Here is a 19,241-nt window from a genome sequence, read left to right as displayed (position 1 = left end):
GATGTCTTACCCATAAGTCACATAAATGCAAATTTCATAACTCGCATAGCAGTTAGCTTCATTGAAAATTGCAGTCTTCTATGTCGTTTTCACACTTTGTAAATTCATTCTGCGGGGCAGATTTGATCCTCTGGCGGACCGCTCTTGGCCCCGTGGGCCGTATGTTTGACACCTGTAAGGTCGAGGCATTACTCCCGTTTGTTTTGTTTTGTTTTGTTTTGTGTGTGTCGGTGCAGTTCTCCTCCGGGCCAGTGGGGGGCGGTGTTGGCTGAAAGAGTTTCTCCGTAAGCCGTCAGCCATCTGCCGCAGTCACTTAGCTCCAACGGGAAGGGAAAATGGAGGACTAACCGAAGAAAGAGCGAGCGAGGGCATATCGTCGGTATTTTCTATCGCGTAGGTGGGTAGAATAAACGCATTTAACATTTTAGTCGTTTAGTGTTGTTTTTGGTGGGATGCGCCTGTGTCTCCGTGTTTGTGAAGCTGTTGAGGGGTGGTTTAGTGCAAGGTTGTACGTGATGCGCCATACTTTAGTCGTAACATTTACTTTTAAATTGCGTTATTAAATTGCACTGCGTTCGTCCGTAATGGTTAGACGTTGCTCTCGCATCTCATTGTTTGCATTCGCGTCGCTGTCCGTCCTTTTTTTGGACGTTTCCTCTGTGCTAGTGGTTTGAGGATGAGTTAGCCTGGTTAGCTTGCCCATGCTCGCTATCGCTAGCAACGCTAACTAACGTTAGCCCGCTCAGCTACGGGACACGTTTTCACCGCGGGGGTTCGTTGTTGCAAAACGAAAGGAGGGACGGCGAAAATGGCCGAATAATGTAATGGCATGTTTGCGTTATACCTGAATCCTCCCCTCCGAGCGGGGCCTGGCAGCTTCCGTTAGCTAACGTTAATGATAAACCGTGGAGCGGTTTGGCGAACATTGATTCAGTGTCAGAGTGCAGGTGTAGCAGGTTATCGCAGTAACGTTACGCTATCATGCTCGTTCATCGTAAGTCTGGATTTTGTCGTCAGTGTCTACAGGTAATTTTTGTAATTATTCACGTGATCCCGCCGCCTTATGTGTTTCCTTTTTTTTTTTTTTTTTTTTTTTTGGACTACATGCACACTGAGGCCGTGTGCAGCCCCCGTCTTTAGGTATCGAGCAGAAACGTCTGCACTTAAGCTGCATCTCGTGCAGCCGAAGCTAACGTGGTATACGCGGTAGAAAGTTAGTAGTTAATTTCTTTGTTAAATTGCGTTTAAATGTGAACATCGGTGTTCGCCGAGGGCCCCTCCTTTTTTTCGTATGTGTGTAACTGTTGCCTTCCCATTCACGTGGCACGGTGTCGTGACCACACGCACGCCATTGGAGGAATCAATTCAATCCATCCCCGTCTTTGGCTGCATTTCTCCCCAGTGTAGACAGAGGGGCGTGTACGGTTCGCTTACACCTCAATTTAAAAGCACATTCTATCTATTGTTTTTGCTTAGCATTTATCAAAATATGGAAACTGTTTCTTGGCACGATTTACTCGGTGGTTATTTGTTGCACACATGTTGTGATATTTGGTTCTTTCATTGGCATTTGTATAGACTTAATACTACAGTGTAATTTTAGTTTAGCCATTAAATGTTCAAGTGGTTTTGGAACTGTAAAATACTCAGTGTGTGTGTTACATTTGCAGAAGATATGTGTTTTTATTTTTTCTTCCATCTGCTCAACTCCATTTTTGCATTGAATTTCAGTCATTCTTTGAAGTGCAGAGGAGTTACTGAGCCTAACTTGTGTTTCCCCTCTTTTTGGCAGATTCTTTAATCTTGTATCAAGACAGATGATTACTGGTGTGAATCCCCTGTTTTGTTCGGCGAAGCGCTTTGTCACCCATCACTGCTAAGCTGCAGGTACAGAGTTTTTCTCCCCCTTCTATGATAATTATATGAACAAAGCAAGCTCAACTTCAGAGAGTCCGAAGTGACGTACAGTTTCTGCGATTTACTTAGAAATGACCATAAATGATTCAACTATCATTTATTGAATTCTGCCTGTACAACTTAAATATGGGTTGATGGCTAACATAGCTCAGATTTATAATTAAAAAAAATATAATTCACTTACTGTTGAAGGGACTATTTAAATCATTATGCATATAATGTAATGTAATTTTTATTCAGACAAATTATAATTTCAAATATCGGTTCTCCTCTCCTTAAACAGCCAGGACAAATATTAGGACAAATGTGAAGTATATTATTCAATAGGGTTCCAAAATGTTAGAGCTGCCATTAGAATATAATCTGTGCCTCTTTATAGTGGCTCCAGGGAGGTTACTGAGCTACTCAGTATCATATGAAAAGTGACTGCATACCGTCTGAAGAACTGTCATTATCTAAAGATTAATTGTTTTAATACTAGATTGCACTTACATTGGCGTTGTGTTTTCGAGTATTCTTTTCGAGTCTGATGATAGTAGAAACGAACGTATCTAAATTAATTTTTAAGAGCAGGTCTAGCACTGCCTTATGAATGCAACCCTGGCAGCCTTCACTATTTGTCCTTTTATGAACTGAAAAGAGTGACTCATAGTCGGTCTCTTTTGCTCTTCTCTTAACTGTAGACATACACTTTCAAAGTAGTGACTCCATCATCTATGGAGGGGAATGTGGGCCCTGAGCTCTCTCTAGCTCCTGAGCCAGAGCAGAGCCAGGACCATATGGATAACTGCTCTCAAGGTACCTTGAAAGAGCTTTTTTCCCAACATATATAATATAATAATAATAATATTACTGGGTACAAGCATGGTGTTAGGTTCTGTGATCTGTTTAAGGTGTTTCTTTAAAAATGATTACAAATGTAGTGGGATGTAAGGGCCAATCTCCAAATGAAGAAGTACTTCTTTTTGATTCATATGTGTGCCTGAACACACAACAACTGCTAGTTTTGCAGCAGTGATATGTTGCACTCTGGTGAATGCGTACTGTACTCTTTTTGCCCACAACCGCCTATGATTGTTCCTTCACAGGCTTTGGAGATAGCGAGCAGAAGGAACAGTTAAAAACACAAAGCGAAAATGTGGCCAAAGAGTTGTTAGAGCAGCCTGATAAATCTTCAAAGGGCAGCAGTGAGGTCAAGAAGACTTGGAGTTTCCGTCGGTCAACTGTTGCAAAGAGAGAGATGCCAGTGGAGGCAGCAACCGACAACCCTGAAAATCGCTGTCCTGTGCGCCGGAGTGGCAGGCAGCCTAAGCGTACAGACAAATTAGAGGAATTCCTCTTGACTACCAAAAGAGGCTCAAGAAAGAGCGCCCCTCCCAGTCTGGAAAGTGGGGATCCTCCTTCCCAAACTCCAACTGATGCAGAGACCGCCTCAGAGGCCAGCTTTGATGGCAGCGCTGACTCCAAGGCTGTCGAAGACAAGCCAGATTCGCCGGAGAGAAGGACAAGAAGCAGTGCAAGGAAGCAGACTCAAAAGAAAACTCAAGGTGGCAGGCAAACCAGAGCAAGTGGTGGAGTGACGGTCAAAGACGAGGGAAGCTCTGACAATGAGGACGACAGCAGAGACGGCGTCAGCAAGGATAATTTGCAAGACAACAGTGAGGAGAAAAAGGATGAAAAGAATGACCCTAGTTCTGAAAACGCAGGGGCCGACAGTGCGGCACAGGCTCAGCCGGACCTGGAGAAAGCGGAGGTTGGTGAGGAGGACAAGAACAAACTTGGACAGAACAACAACGCAGAGACGGAGACTGACAAGGACAGTGCCGAGAAGGCTGCAGCAACGTCGGTAAAACGTGGACCAATAAGAACTTACATCAATAAAAAAAGGGCAGCTAATAGTAAGAATTCCACTCCAGCTAAAGACCCTGCCCCTGCAAACAAGAACACCACTCCAGCCACTAATAAGGAAACGGTGAATAAAGCTACTCCAGGAAAGATGCGTATGCCCCAGATGGAAGAGGACGAGGAGGATGATGAGGAGGAGGATGACGATGAGGATGACGACTCTACATCTTCGTCGTCATCGTCAGTTGACTCTGATGAAGGAGGATATGACCCCAATGCACTTTACTGCATCTGTCGTCAGAAACACAATAAAAGGTATTTTTTTTTCATTAGAATGGGTGTTGTGTACCATATTCACAGTTGGCTCAGTGTTGACTTGGGACATATTAGCACAACGTCAATAATGTTTTCTCTCTATTAACCATGCCATCCGTATTTAGCTAATGTTAATAGTGATTAGCTTTGAAATGTACAACTAAAGCCAGGCACAAGTTTTGATGAACATACTTCATGTTCTTTGCTCAATAGGTTTATGATTTGCTGTGACCGCTGTGAGGAGTGGTTTCATGGGGACTGTGTGGGCATCACTGAGGCCCGTGGGCGACTGATGGAGAGAAATGGGGAGGACTACATCTGCCCCAACTGCACTGCGAAGAAAAACCAGGTGGTCAGGCCTGCCACATCCATCCTCTCCACAAGTACAGAGACTGGGAAACCCAGAGCTGACGTTGGTTTTCAGAATAATTCTGCTCTAAACTCTTCTGCAACTGCTGCGAGAGTCAACGCCAGTGGAGCTGACTCTGGTTCGTCTGCTGTACAGACTTCAGTAACACCTGCATTCTCCACATCTACTGGAACTGAGGAGAAGGCAGTGGAGGACCTGGGCATCAAAGGCAGGATAGAGAAGGCTACCAATCCAACCGGAAAAAAGAAGATAAAGATCTTTCAGCCGGTAGGTCCTTGAAACTGATAACAACTTGTACCTAGTTGCCACAATAAATTATTGTTCCGTCATCCCCTACCTCTTAGTGAATTTCAATTTCCTATTCTAATAAGTACTATACTATGGTGATTCTATGGCTAATGATTCCTTGTTGTATGCTGTCAACCCGTTTCTCTGGATGTGTTCTGGTGGAGACTGTAGAGATGTAGTTTTTATATATGTCCGTTAGAACTCCGTAAGTTTAATTTGATGCCTGTGACTCCACATCTGCTCTATTCTTGACATTATGACATAATCCATGTGGATAAACAAATTGTTCAGGTGTGCAAAAGGTGACTTAGCAAAGTGTAAAACTCAAACCTGTAACATTTTCCCAAATATCACCGTTGTTGTAAAGACAATAACATGATTCTGGCATTGTTACCTCATGCAGGACAACAGTCCCATCATCAGCTGTTCATATTATTTTGTACTGACTTGTAGCAGGTAGTACAGCAGCCAGCTGAGCCAAAAGCAGAACAGAAGACCACGTCAAGTGTGGAAAAGAAGATGGCGTCCGCATCAGAGCAGAAACCGCCAGCAGACACGGACCAGAAAGTCGCGTCAAATGTGGAGGTGAAAACAACGGGAGATGCTCCACAGGACCAGGCCAAGCTGAAGGCTGACGAGGAGTCTTCCCTACCCAAATGTATTGGACCTGGCTGTGACAACAACGCCCAGCCAGACTCTGTGTACTGTGGAAACGATTGTATCCTGAAACATGCTGCGGCCGCCATGAAGTCCATCACTGATGTCAAAGAACCCAAGCAGAAGGACACGACCAAGGCTCAGAAAAACTCTACACCAAAGGTAACTCGGTCTGCCTGAAATGTTGACCTTTGTCTGTCCTTAAAGCCGAGATGTATCATCAATAAGTAAAATGCTCTCATTGACATTAGTATATATCTGTGTCACTGACATTAGACCTTTGATCTCATAACTTCACCACATCCAAGAAATGATGTTTCGTTTTCTCGCTAGTGTGATTTATCACTAGTTTTAATGAATACTCAGATTTGGAGCAACCATTGAAGACTAGAATGAACACACCCAAAGTTTTAACATAGCTGTTTAGGTTATGTAAAGAAAATTGTCTTGGTGTTGTCAACTATCCTTGCTGTGCTTCCTTGTTGCTGCATCATCTGGGTCACAAGAAGGCAAGTCTTGTTCTGATTAAAACTGGCTCAGAAAGCTTTGCTGTTACTACTTGGAAATGGTACCTCTTAACAAATGGACCTGGCAGCTGCTTTGTTATGGTGTTTAAGTACTTGTCTAATAAGTGAATATGAGGTTGCCCCTCGAATGCTCACATTAAAATGGTACAGACCTCCACACAGCCGGCTAGTGAGGGTGTGAAGTAGGTGAGAATTTGCCGGTTTGGGAAATTTGCAAGGAAACTCTCAACACAGATCCTTATGCGACATCAGAAAGCTGTGGTGGGAGATGGTTCCAGCGGCACCTGACGTTCTGACACAAGAGTTTGGAAAGAGCGGGAAATCCTGCTTTATCATTCCCCCTCGGTCATGACGAAGACAAGTGCGCTGCATGCGGATTAAACTGACAAGTAATTGTAAATGCTAAAATATTAAAAATGTGCGCCCAAAAGGCTTGGTGTTTCCTGACCTGATCAATCTGGGGTGACTGCATACGGAAAAAACTATAGATGAAAAAAACGGTGGGAATGAGGGCTGATTGACGTTTTTTAATATTTATTAATGTGTGCATAACTAAATACTTAATCTAAGTAATATATGTTGTTCCTATACAGTGCAAAACTGGTCTTCATAAACTTAAACAGTGTAGAAGAGGCTGTATATAATGTGCATAATGGAAAGCATTCTTTAAAAAAAAAAAAAAACCTGTCTTAAGTCTTCTGGGAAAGGGGAAGCAAACTAAAGGTGCATAACTTACCCAGAATGCATTGTGATCTTTCATTTTATCAAGTGCTGTATAGTCAGGAAAGTTGTCTTTATTTGGTTTGAAGCTAAACAGCATCTAGCTGGTTAAATGTACGTGCATTTTATACAGAAGAGTGTCCAGGTTTACAGAAGTTGATGCTTGTAAATGTTACACACAGCGCAATGTAAGAGGAACCTATTAACTTTCTTTTGAATTATGTGCAAACTTACACACACTATGCAACATGCTATGCAACACACTATGCATGCAGTCTGAAAAAAGGGAGGCGGCCAAAGGCTGCTGGATGTTTTATGTATCAAGGGTCTAGGTAGTAGTTCTTGGATGGAATCTAAGATGTGTTTGAGCATAGCTCAACCTACTTATACCATGTTACTCAGACAGTGCTTATTGAGTTATGTGAATGCTTCAATACGTGTATTTCTTCCTGTCCACCCAGAAGAGTGGTGCTAGTGGGAAGAAGGCACAGAAGGCCACCCGGGAGGAGTCGGACAGCGAGGACGAGTACAGTCCAGAGTCAGATGAGGACGACGAAGATGAGCATGCTGAGGAACACCCGCCCCCACCGGCCACTGCATCCTGGTCCAGCGACCATAATTACATTGCAGTAACACCAGAAAAGACTACACCCTTATCACCAACAGTGTTAAACAAAAAGTGTATGTATCTCTTTGAAGATCTTGGGCTGTTGTTGAAACCACATTGTTGTTCTTCCAGTATAAATGTGGTTCCTGTCGTGCTAACCTCATTTAGCAATGATCGGTACATTTAGGAACGAACATGAACTCATGTGTACTCTAGACGGTTTTAATGATTTGCAAGGTTTTGTGGTTTTAATAATGTAAACATTTTGTTACTCAATGAAATGTTGGCAGCTGTGAGACAGGTAAGTGGTGTTTGGTAAGTATCGAATGATCCAGAAAATATTTATTTTGAAAGGGGCACTCCACAGGTCGCATCCTTTAAGTTTATTTCCCTTACAGAAATGCCTTCTGATGAGCTATTTAAATCAGACAAATGAGCCTCCTCGACTGTGCCGTCTGGACTATCCTGACTTTGAATCAGAGGCTTAAAATTCTCAACAGAAACAGCAGTTAAATGTAGATATCAGCAGTAACACATAAATGATGCTGACATATTCCAGGAAAATGCAGAGTTTCCCTTTTCCTATACTGTGGTGGAAATCTGGATGCCTCCGCTGCATTTATTTTAGTTTTTCACTTTGTGGTACAGTGCAACTCATTTGAGTCCCTCAGTTTGTGCAGTACTGAATTGCTGGAGTTCCCCTTTTGAATGATTTACAGTTCATTTGCAGGGTTTTACGTGAAGACCTATGAACCTTTGGTAGACACGGAGAAGAGGCCAATTTGTAGTAAAGATGAATGGATGTAGCGAATGGCATTGCTGTGTGTGTGTGTGTCTGAGTGAGAGAGAGAGATTTCAAATTATTTGCCTATACAAGTCTCTCCACTTCCTGGGTTCGTCGCCTCAGGTGTTGGTCCCAAAAAAAGTCCTTCCCTCTTTCTCCAGCAGGTAGGTGCCTGAGCAAGTCCCCCTTCAGACCCTATGAATATGGCTCATATTGAGCTTGTATGAGCTATTGAACACAAGCTTGTTTTTTTCTGCCCTTAATTTGTAGCACTTTTTGAAAGTTTTTCATTCATATTGAATATGATGCCTCACTACTCGTGGGAAACTGGCTTTAAAATAAAAGGTGATAAACAGATTTTTGGATGCCTCGATTGATTATGTGAGCAGTGTTGGCTTGCTGTAGGATACCCTGACCCGTTGAGCTCAAACAAGCTTATACAAGTGTTTATTCTACACACACTGCGGAGAGGTGGCACCCGAGGACCTCCTGGCGCTGGATGTGAAGGGACGTCTACTCTGAAGACCAGACTGTCCTGGAGGGACGGGTGAGACGCGGTGAAGTTCAGGAACACCACAGCAGAAGATGAAAGCTGAAGACCAGGCTGAGCACGCCACCTAGAAGAGGGAGAGCGGCCGTCGCCACTTTTTACTTCACATTTTGCATCCGATGAGATTTGATACCTGTTGAAGGAAACTTCTGAAATGTGGACGTTTTCATTTTCTCTCAGCTCTGCTTTATAAAAGTCTTATTGAAGAAACTCAGACGGATATATCTGACAGGATAGTTACTATTAGAGTGTCAGTGCATCTGGTCAGTTCAGGGAATCAGTATTGCCACCGATGGTTGTGTCATCAGCAGGAAGAAATAACAGCTCATTGATTTACTTATTTATAGCCTTTCTTTTGTTAAGTGATACTTTGACTTGTGTCCCACTTTTGGATATTTGGAAAATGGTTGACCTGGATTGCTTCTGTCTCAATATTACTCAACAAAAAATTGTGGTTCGTATATTTTCTGGGTGTATGGCGTCTTGAAATATTCTTACAATTATGCAGCTTTAACACGATAGACACCGCTCATCTGCAAAAGAATGAATATTGACTAGGTTGTTGCTATGTCCGTTGTGGTTCAAATTGGGAGAGACAATTCATTGTTGTATGTTTTGTAATATTTATTTAGTGAGGTTTGGTTTATTTTAATGATTTCCGTCTACTCTGGATAGTGTTAGTAGCTGACCTAGTGCTATGAATATATGTATTTTTTTTTAGATTTTTCTCTTGCAGAATGAGATTATCTGCATATTATGCTCAATATACAACTAGATTTTTACTCTAATTCTGTGCAAGCAGAGTTAAGTCATTTCCATTTATGCTTTAGCATAATACTGTGAAACAGCGTCACAGATGATGGATAACTGGTTAAGGGTGCTTGTCTCTCATGTTCAGCTGAGAGAAACTGGCAGAGCTCGTCTTCACTAATTGCTTTTATCTACTTCACTGTTGGAGTTTATACAAGGTTGGTTGTGCTCATGCTTTAATCATTGACCTGTGTGGATATGGATGAGTCAACCTGTCTTAGAGGAGGTACTGATTAGCTCCTCCTCTTGAGGATCATCGCACTCAAATGATATTTGCGACCTGCATTAACAGCACAACGTATTTGCTGTCAGTGCTACAAATAAAGAGGGGCCGTTCATCGATCTGCTCAACTTTCAGCTTTGAGTTTATTTCTGTGTTTTCCCCATGTGTTTACACAAATTATGCGACTGCATCATGACTTGGGTATTCTTCCAAAAAACATTTGTTCTCTGTTTTCAGCGGTTAAACGTATAATCACCTAAAAATAACCTATTTTCATTCAGGATTGGGGTTTTTGGTTTCTGATTGACGGCCATCGCAGTTTCTGCAGTTTTAGCAAGGCAGTGCTGCATCTCACATCTGCTGATACTGAAAAAGATGGCATGTTTTAAAATATTGGATCTCGTTCTTCGTTTGCAGCCTCTCCGAAAGAAGAGAAGCAGACTGAGAAGGAGCAGAAGGAGAAGGAACTGACCCCAGCTCCTGAGAAATCCTCCCCGGCGTCAGCAAAACCGAGCAAAGGAAACAAGAAGTCCCCACCAAATAAAGCTAAAGCTAAGGTGTCTTTGAAGGGGAAGAAACCTGCCCTTCAAGCCGCCAGTTTAAAGGGGTCCAAGAAGCCTGCGACGCCCTCAAGCAAAACTGCCGCAAAGTCCAAGAAACCAGGCCAGTCCTCCGCCCAGTCTGCTTTCCCTCCAGGACCTATCCACGTCACGGGAGCACTGAGAGTCACCAAGTCCAGCTTTACCATTCCTAAGAAGCAACCTCAACAAAAAGACACTAGTTCCCACAGTCACTCCTCCCCATCTTCTAGGGTCCCACCATCTTCAGTTTCTTCATCTCCCTCTAGTCACTCTTCGTCCTCTAGACCTCCTCACCCTCCGGTTTCAGCACCCACTTCTGCTCCCTTGCCGCCTCCGCCCAACAACCAGATGAGACAGAACATACGGCGCTCGTTGACAGACATCCTCTATAAGAGGTGAGTATTCCACAAAGCCTTACACTGAGTGTTTCCGTTGTTCCGTCTGTTTGAAGGAAATCATTGGCTTAACGGACCGAAATGCAACCGTTTCTATTTTTGCTTTTGCCACCAGGGTAAGTGACAGCGACGATCTGAAAATGACGGAGAGTGAGGTGGGAAGACTGGCAGTCGCCATTGAGAAAGAGATGTTTAACCTGTGCCTTAGCACCGACAGCAAGTACAAGAACAAATACAGGTCCCTGATGTTCAACCTGAAAGATCCCAAAAACAAAGTGAGCCAACAAGCATGTGTGCCCTGGTTTTTAAAATTTGTAAATTAGTAGTTTTGTGGCTTAGTTTTCCTTGTGTTAACTTGTGTCTTTGTGTCAGGGCTTGTTCTACAGAGTGGTGGGTGGTGAGATCACTCCCTTCAGACTGGTGAGACTAAGTGCTGAAGAGTTGCTTTCCAAAGAAATGTCTGAGTGGAGGAAGCCCGACACTTCTGAGGTAAATGTTTAAACTAACATCAGTGCCAAGTTATTTTGAGATTCATAGACCTGATTGTTAGGAGTCGCAATAATAAAAGACTGAGTGTGTTTTGTGTAACTAAATTATTTCCACAAGGTTTACAATTGATATGTGGTATCTGCAGGCTCAGTCTCCCAGTGCAAGGGCCCAGTCTAAACGGGGCAGCAGGCAAGACTCTGGTCCCCACAGCATGGATATAGAGGATGCTCCACCAACATCTGATGCAGATGTATGTATCTCTGCCGCATCTTCTCGCATGGCTTCTGCTACAGTAAGTGGTGGCAAGCTGCTCTTCTTTGACTTTCACACTTTCTTTTCACCTTGCATGGGGTTGCTCGAGCACAATTTGTAGAAACTGGTAGTAAATATGATACATATGCCAGTATGTTACAAGCTAGGTAACTTGCCTCCTGTCCTGTCCTGTGTTTCCTTATTTTCTTGAGCCTTATCTGCTTTTCGCAAAATGTTGTGCTTTTACATCATTGTATCCAACCAGAATTGAGGTTAGTTGAGTGACTATCATCTGTTCGACTGTGATTATTTTAATTTTATGTCCTCAGGACCAAGACGAGTCTGGCTCCTCCACTCCTTCAGCTGCAGCTCAGTCCTCTGCTGTGGAGGGAAACAGTGGCAGTAGCATGCCAGACATTTTCAGTAACATGCTCAAAGACACCACTGCTGAACACAGGACTCATCTGTTTAACGTCAACTGCAAAATATGCACAGGTAAATAAGAGACGGATGTGAAGCTAGTATCTTTATGTATTTAACGTGATTTCTTTTACAACAGATTCATGTTTTCTTTTTTTATTCTTGACCTTTAGGTCAGAAGACAGAAGATGAGCCTGCAGCCAAAAAACCCAAACTCAACAAGAAGCCTGAAACTAAGCCAACCAGACAAGAGTCATTTTCATCCAGGCAAGGAGATGTCTCTCCTGTTAGTCAACAGCAGGCTCCCACAGCATATCAACACCAAGATCCTTTAACTTCTCAACACCCTCCGTCCTACCAGTCCAACATAGAACCAGCTATTCCAGAATCACAGCCACAGCTTGCTCCAGAGGATGCCAACATGATGGCGCCTCCAGCCCAGGTCCCTGTAACCATCGCCCCTGCTGTCTCCTCTGTCAGCATTACCCGCAGAGACCCACGCATGGCTAGGCACAGCTCAGGGGTGACCGTCACTTACACTGCTCCAGCGAAACCCACTAGCAATGCACCAGAGCTGCTCCCAACTCCCGTTACTGCTCCAGTGGAAGCTGGACCTAAGGCACCGCTGCCGATGCCGCCAGTTCCGCTCCCTCCGGTGGCTGTGCCTAAAACATTGAAAACAAGGTGATCAATCTCGTCACGTCACACTTCCTCTGGTTAACTAATGCTAGTGGTGTCCATCAGATGCCTTGTATTGTCAGCATTATTTTCATGTTTTTTTGTTTAATATTACACAACCAACAGTTTGTAAGAGAAACTTTATGGCCGATGTAGACAATTGTGGTATACGGCCTTTTTTCTGTTGTCGGCGGAAAACCCAGCATGTGACTCTACTGATTTATAGACTGATTTAGCTTGACATATTAAGAAATGACATCCAGATGTGTCTAAAATGAACACGGTTTTGGTCTTACAGTACATCTGAGCCTCCACCAGAGGGTGAAACTGCCATCTTCCTCCATGGTCAAGAGAAGATTTGGAAGGGATTTATCAACATGCAGTCAGTGGCTAAGTTTGTGACCAAGGCTTACCTGGTCTCAGGATCCTTCGAGCACCTGAACGAGGTAATCTTTGCCTAAGCATAAATGTCTTGGTTAGTTTAACCCTGCATATGACTGAATTTAGAATTGAAATGAGGTTTACATTTGATACTAAACCATGTTCATGTTTAAAAGTAAGACTTTCTGCATAATCAAATACAATAAACATCATTTAATTGTTTTGTTAAAATTCAGGATTTGCCAGACACCATTCATATTGGAGGCCGGATAACTCCAAGCACAGTGTGGGACTATGTTGGGAAACTGAAAACCTCTCTCTCTAAGGTTTGTTTGCGCTAACATTATAGTGCTGAAAAGCAGATTTTTAAGAACTGAAATGCCTTGCTTAACATACGCTATTTTTTATCTTATTTTTTTTACATACAGGAGCTGTGTCTTATCCGTTTCCACCCGGCTACAGAAGAAGAGGAGGTGGCATATGTCTCTCTCTTCTCTTACTTTAGCAGCAGGAAACGTTTTGGTGTGGTAGCTAACAACAACCGCCGCATCAAAGACCTCTATCTAATCCCGCTGGGCTCAAAGGATCCATTACCTTCCAAACTGTTACCATTTGATGGACCAGGTAAGCGTTTAGTGGGGTACACACGTATACCTTTGTGTTTAGTCCATGTTAGTTTTGTATATTATTCTGTTATCCTTGTGTTGTTTCTGTCTCTGTACCTATGGTGAGTATGTTAAATGTCCTTCTTGCTCAGGCTGGAATGAGAGCATTTTTTTATTTATGAGTTTGTACTGTAGAGGGTGCTCACACTCCTTGTTGAGACTCACCTCACAAACACCTCTGTGCATGTAACAGCTGCTGTTCTCCTCTGTGTATTTGACTTTGTATCACACATTTCTAATAAAGGAACCTTGCATCACAGGTTGGTGTCATTTCAGGCCTGTGTCAGCCTGTTGTTTCTTCTGACTTAATATAAACAGTGCTGAATACACATGTAATCATAATGTTTGTATGACATAAGACGTCACTCACTTTATATTAAGCTGCTGTTAAAATAGCAGTGTACAGTACCACATATCCCAGACATATCCTCTTAAGCTAAGTAACTGTACAACATTATCAGTATCACATGACACATACAGATGTGGCAAGTAAAAAGACAGCCCTACTATCTGAAATATCAGTTAATCTATTTTTGCATATAGATAGAAATGATCAAATACTGAGGTTTTCCTTTCATCAATCGAACTACCTCTGAAAATCAAATTAAACTAGGGGATTGCTAACCGATTATTGAACACCTGCAACAATACATAACTGTCTGCCATTATACCATCTGTTGCAATCTCTCTTTCTTGTTTAATTGTGCCAATAAATTGAGTAAATGGTTTGATTCAACCAGTCTTTGTCATGTCTGCCCCTAAACAGTTGCTTTTTCTCATGAGAGAACTTTGGTTTCATAGTTGTGTTATATTAAGTAAGCCTTAAGTAAGGCCTGTTCTTTCTGTCTGAACCGAGGAGGCTCATTTACAGAATTTGGGAGTAACTTTTCCATGATTAAATCTTTTGTTTGAGCAGTTCTATTGAAAGCAGTGTTTTTTTTTGTGAAATTATATTTACAAACAAAATTTCTGTTTTGTTTACCTTACAGGGCTTGAACCCGCTCGTCCTAATCTCCTCTTGGGACTGCTCATCTGCCAGAAGGACAGAAAGCGTGGTGGTGCCCCGTTAGAAACTGAGGAGAAACGGCCCAAGACGGTCCAAGCCAAAGATGGAGATGAAATTGGCCTTCCAAAACCACCTCCCTCTCTCCGAGCAGAAAGAGGCGCAAGACAGAGTCTTGAAATTCCCTTCAGCACAACTCCTCCGGGGTCACCTCCATCTAGCTCCTCTGAGATCTCCAGTAGTTCTGTGACTACCTCCTCAGTTCTTTCCCTTTTATCTTCTGTCAAAGCTCCGGCCACATCGACTACGACAGGCAAGGAATCTCCATCCTCATCCAGTTCTGTTGCTTCCTCTGCAGCATCTGCCACACCTCTTCAAACCCTTCTCAAAACTCTTTTTGGGAAAAAGAAGCATGACTCAGAAGCTTCCAACTCTCCATCTGATCAAGGTGGGGAACTCTCTGCTCCAACTTCTACTTTACTTGACCCCATTGTGCGGCAGTTTGCACAGATTTCTAAAGAGAAACCGGTAGATGAGGATGAAGATGACCGACCATATGATCCAGAAGAAGAGTATGACCCCAGTAGGGGCTATAATGTGCCCAAGAAGCCTGATGAGGTACTAATCAAACCTGAGCTCTCTAAGCCGTCTGAAGTGGTAATGAGTGAGGCTGATGATGTGGCGTACGACCCAGAGGATGACTCTATTTTTGACGATGTCAAAACTATAGCACCACTTCAAACCAAGACTGCAACTGAAAGTACACCTGATCCACAAAAGATCCTTGACAGCCTTAGGCAGCTTGGAGACCAGACATTGCAAAAACAGGGAGAACAGGAAATGATACCTGGTGCACTACAAACAAACAAACTTTTAACTCAACCTGCTAAATCCCTTTTGGCCAGTAACCAGCTTCTTCAGCTTGGCAAAAAGGTTGAAGAACTAGTAAAGTCATCATCAGTTGCTCCCTTGATCAACCAGAAGAGAGATCCAAGACAGAGCAGGGATCCTCGACAGGCTGCAGGTGGCAGGAAACCATCTGATGAAACTGAGGAGAAAGAGGAGACCTCTGATCTGTTGACTGATCCCGTTCCTCCCTCTCAGCCTCTTGTGCAAGAACCACAGCTGCCTAATACGACTGAACTTGCAGACTCCTCACAAGGCGTAGAGACACCCCTGCCAGAAGAAGAAATGAAAGATGAGACGCTACCCTTCACAGGCTCAGAGAAGTCAGAGGTGTCAATTCCTTTATTAGGAGAGGAGGTGGTACCCGATATGGAAGTCAACTACATGGATGACAAAGAAGCAAAAACAGAGGAAGCTGAGCCAGTCGAGCCTGAGACAGAGATCGACAAGTACAGTATTTGGCCAAATGCTGCCAGTATTTTAAAAGCTGGTGAGGTCTCTGAATATGAAGAGAACAGCCAAGATGCACAAACTAGCTACTATAATGACCACAGAAACACAACCACAATAACGTCCACGATCCCGGTACTCACTCAGAGCACAGCGGTAGTCGACACCCAGGCGCATCGAATGCCCCATCACATTTCAGCATCGGGCTTTGATGGCGAGTACAGACCTCAAGCTGACATTCCCCCACCGTCCAGCAGCTTCCCTCCTCCCCATTCCATGCAGGGACAAAACCTGATGATGAGGCCTCCACCGGTGACTCTCCCACCACCCATGCAGGGTATTCCTCCTATGTCAGGCCCCCTTCCTATGCAAGGGCCTCCACTACCCATTCATGTTCCTCCTCCTGTACGCGGCCCCCTCCCCATACAAGGAGATGGCGGTCAGCAATATGGCCCACCTCCATCTTCATACCCTCCCTATCAGAACCAGTGGCCAGGCAACCAGCTACCACAGCAGCAGCCACCTCCTGGGCCACCACCGCAGAATATCATGCCACCCAGAGGACCACCACCACCCTTCCCTCCAATGGCTCAGAGAGGCCCTCCTCCTCAAATGTTTGACCCCGTCGTTCCCCCTCAGCACATTGGACACCAAGGCCCCCATCCAGGCCTTCCTCCACCTGCTTCATTTGATGGACAGAACAACTTGCCTCCCAGATTCTCTGGTCCTCCACCACCTTTTAACTTTCCTGCGAACAGAGGTCCTCCTCCGCCATTCGCAGCTCCACCACCACCTGGTCACTTCGATAACAGACTCCCTCCTCAAGCCCTCTTCTCAGGGCCTAGAGCTCCTCCCCCATCTCAGTACAGTGATCATGGGACTCAACCCGCAATGGTGGACCAACCTCGGGGACCTGTAGAACAGTATAACAAAGACTCCACTAATAACTCTTTCAAGCTAAACCTAGACCAAAATCCAAACACTCACCATCAAGGCCCTTTGGCAGGTCCACCGTACGGGGGACCTCCACCCAACCAGTATGAAGATAGAAGACGTCCACCTATCGCTGGGGAGGTCTTCAGTCCACATAATCCATATGGGGGCTCTAGACTATCATGCTCACCACCGCACAGAGGATCTTTTGATGAGCACAGAGGTCCTCCTCCTCAGGAGAATAGACCTCACCTTTCTCTGCCTTTCGGAGGATCAGAGCGGTACCGCTTTGATAGGCACTCAGATGAGGCTAGACCAGTACGCCACAGCGGGCCACTACTGCCAACTCCTCCAGAGGGTCCCTTAGGTCCCCCAAGTCGCATGGGAGCCCACAGCCCTGACCTCCACAGGGATGACCACTGGCGTCGCCATTCTCCTGAAATGAGGAGGAGGAGCAGCACCACGCGTGAGGACTCAGAACCTCACAGCGGAGAACGATTCGGCAGCTTTGAAGGAGGACATCGAGAACTTGCTCCCGGTTCCTCACAAGCCTCTGAAGAGAGACAGAGGGACATGTCTGAGGACCGACGAAGGGAAAGAGGCAGAGAAGGCCCTCATGCTGGCAGGCCCTCATGGGACAGGGGGCAGGGAATGAGATGGAGCCGAGAGCGAGAGTGGGACAGAGGCAGAGAAAGGGACCGGGATCCGGAGCGTAGCCGAGAAAGAGAACGGAGCAGAGGGCGGGAGGTTGAGAGGCACAGGGAGACAGAGGGAGAGAGACACAGGGATCAAGACACAGACAAGAGGAGAGACCGGGAGAGAGATCGGGAGAAGGAACGAGAGCGAGAAAAAGAACGGGACCGGGACAAGGAAAGGGAGCGGGAAAAGGAACGGGACCGGGAAAAGGAAAAGGAAAGAGAGCGGGAAAAGGAAAGGGACCGGGATAAGGACAGAGACCGGGATAAGGAAAGAGACCGGGCTAGGGATTCTGAGCGGAGGGACTATGACCGTGACCGGGGGAGAAACCGTGACAGAGAGCGCGAACGCGAGCGAGACAGGAGACGAGACAGATCCAGAAGCAGAGACCGAGACCGGGATCGTGGGAAAGACCGGGGCAGGGACAGGGAAAGGGAGAAGGAAAGGGATCGGGACAGGGACAAAGACAAAGATAAAGACAAAGACAGAAACCGTCGTGAAAAGAGCAGGAGCAGGGAAAAGAAAGAGGAGAGGAGGGACAGTAAACACAGTGCACCCAAGGAGAGTGATAAAAGTGGAGAAAATGACAAGAAAGCTTCTTAGTCTCTGCTATAAGGACATTATGGTTTTGAGACTCTTAAATCTTTCACAAGTTGATATATCACTGTAAATGTAAATAAGCAGTATTTCGTTAAATTTTCACAATTGTGTTCCTACCAGGAAAAAAAAAGCATTTGACAATATTTGTATTCTCTTTGTCACGTAATGGTTTCTAAGTTTGTTTTATTACATTTGAACAGCAAAGAACAGAAGGCCATCTAAGTTGCTTGTGTACAAGACGTATTAAGTCAGCTACATGTCCTTACATGCACTCTTCCCTTGTCAAAGCTATTTTTTGAGGAAACAATAATGTAACTGATTAACACACCACTTGCGATTTGTAAATATGAATGTATTTGTGTATATACTGATGTTTTTAATCATACTTTTCTAAGTAGAAAAACTAAAAGCCATATATCTGACATAGATAATGTGAAGGTTAAGACAACACTGCTGAGACACTTGTGTGTTTATATGTTCATTAGCTTTGAACTGAAAGGCTTCAGCTAGCTACCGTATACACCCCATAAATGGTTGTTAATGAAAAGTCCCTGATTTTGTTTCAGCTCAACCAATTAAACCTGTTTGACACAATCTCATTGTCTCAGTTGTGATTCTGCGTCGTATTGTGTGAAAGTGTGTGAATGCCTGTGTTATGCCTGTCAGCTGTCACAGTGCTGAATCTTGGGTATTAAGCAGTGTTTGGCTTCACTACCCATATCTACATCTGTTTGTATCAACATTAAGTACAGATGGGATCTTGATAAACCAAAATATTATACCAAATGTCATGCATGGAGTAGTCCAGTGTACAATAAATAGCCACATAAAGGTTGTTTACACTAGAATAAATAATGTACAATGAACAAGACTTGTGGTAATACATTACGTATGATAACAGGTTCAAATAAACACGGATCAGCCACAACATTAAAACCTGACAATGTTCTGCTGGGAAAATTTTGAACCTGGCATTCATGTGGATGTTACTTAGACATATACCACCCACCCCACAGCAATAACACTCCTTGATGTCAACAGCCATCCCCAGCAGGATGCAACCTGACACAGGCAGACACAAAAACGGTTTAGGTACAACTCAAAAACCATGAAAATCAGCACATGGTGTTGACCTGGCCTCCAAATTCACTACATCCCAAATTGATCAAATCCCCTCGA

General features: G+C 44.2%; 1 protein-coding gene across 5 annotated transcripts; it reads left to right on the top strand.

Moving 5' to 3' along the window:
* The first annotated feature begins 79 nt into the window (after window positions 1-79).
* LOC125006788 (death-inducer obliterator 1-like) lies at window positions 80-18,656 on the top strand. 5 transcript variants are annotated; one of them, XM_047583167.1, is made up of 17 exons: window positions 80-397; window positions 1,793-1,887; window positions 2,601-2,715; window positions 3,006-4,077; window positions 4,291-4,714; window positions 5,189-5,554; window positions 7,104-7,320; window positions 10,031-10,589; window positions 10,705-10,864; window positions 10,962-11,078; window positions 11,224-11,370; window positions 11,660-11,825; window positions 11,924-12,434; window positions 12,727-12,874; window positions 13,046-13,135; window positions 13,238-13,433; window positions 14,464-18,656. In XM_047583167.1, exons 3-17 carry the CDS (start codon window positions 2,634-2,636, stop codon window positions 18,063-18,065), a joined length of 7,857 nt encoding a protein of 2,618 aa, XP_047439123.1. In that variant the 5' UTR covers window positions 80-397; window positions 1,793-1,887; window positions 2,601-2,633; the 3' UTR covers window positions 18,066-18,656. The 5 variants fall into 5 exon arrangements, with proteins under 5 accessions (XP_047439123.1, XP_047439122.1, XP_047439121.1 ...); XM_047583166.1 differs by having other exon boundaries at window positions 81-397; window positions 5,192-5,554; window positions 7,101-7,320; XM_047583165.1 differs by having other exon boundaries at window positions 84-397; window positions 7,101-7,320.
* The last annotated feature ends 585 nt before the right edge of the window (window positions 18,657-19,241 follow it).

Source organism: Mugil cephalus, chromosome 4 (assembly GCF_022458985.1).
Source record: "Mugil cephalus isolate CIBA_MC_2020 chromosome 4, CIBA_Mcephalus_1.1, whole genome shotgun sequence".
NCBI lineage: Eukaryota > Metazoa > Chordata > Actinopteri > Mugiliformes > Mugilidae > Mugil > Mugil cephalus.
The sequence above is the reverse complement of the archived record's forward strand: the minus strand, read 5'-3'. Positions and strand labels throughout refer to the sequence as shown.

Coding starts and splice junctions, on each gene's coding strand:
- LOC125006788 (XM_047583165.1), top strand. CDS start 2,634: ATGGAGGGGAATGTGGGCCCTGAGCTCTCTCTAGCTCCTGAGCCAGAG. Junction 12,435..12,726: donor CCTAAAACATTGAAAACAAG/GTGATCAATCTC, acceptor TTGGTCTTACAG/TACATCTGAGCCTCCACCAG. Junction 13,136..13,237: donor TGAAAACCTCTCTCTCTAAG/GTTTGTTTGCGC, acceptor TTTTACATACAG/GAGCTGTGTCTTATCCGTTT.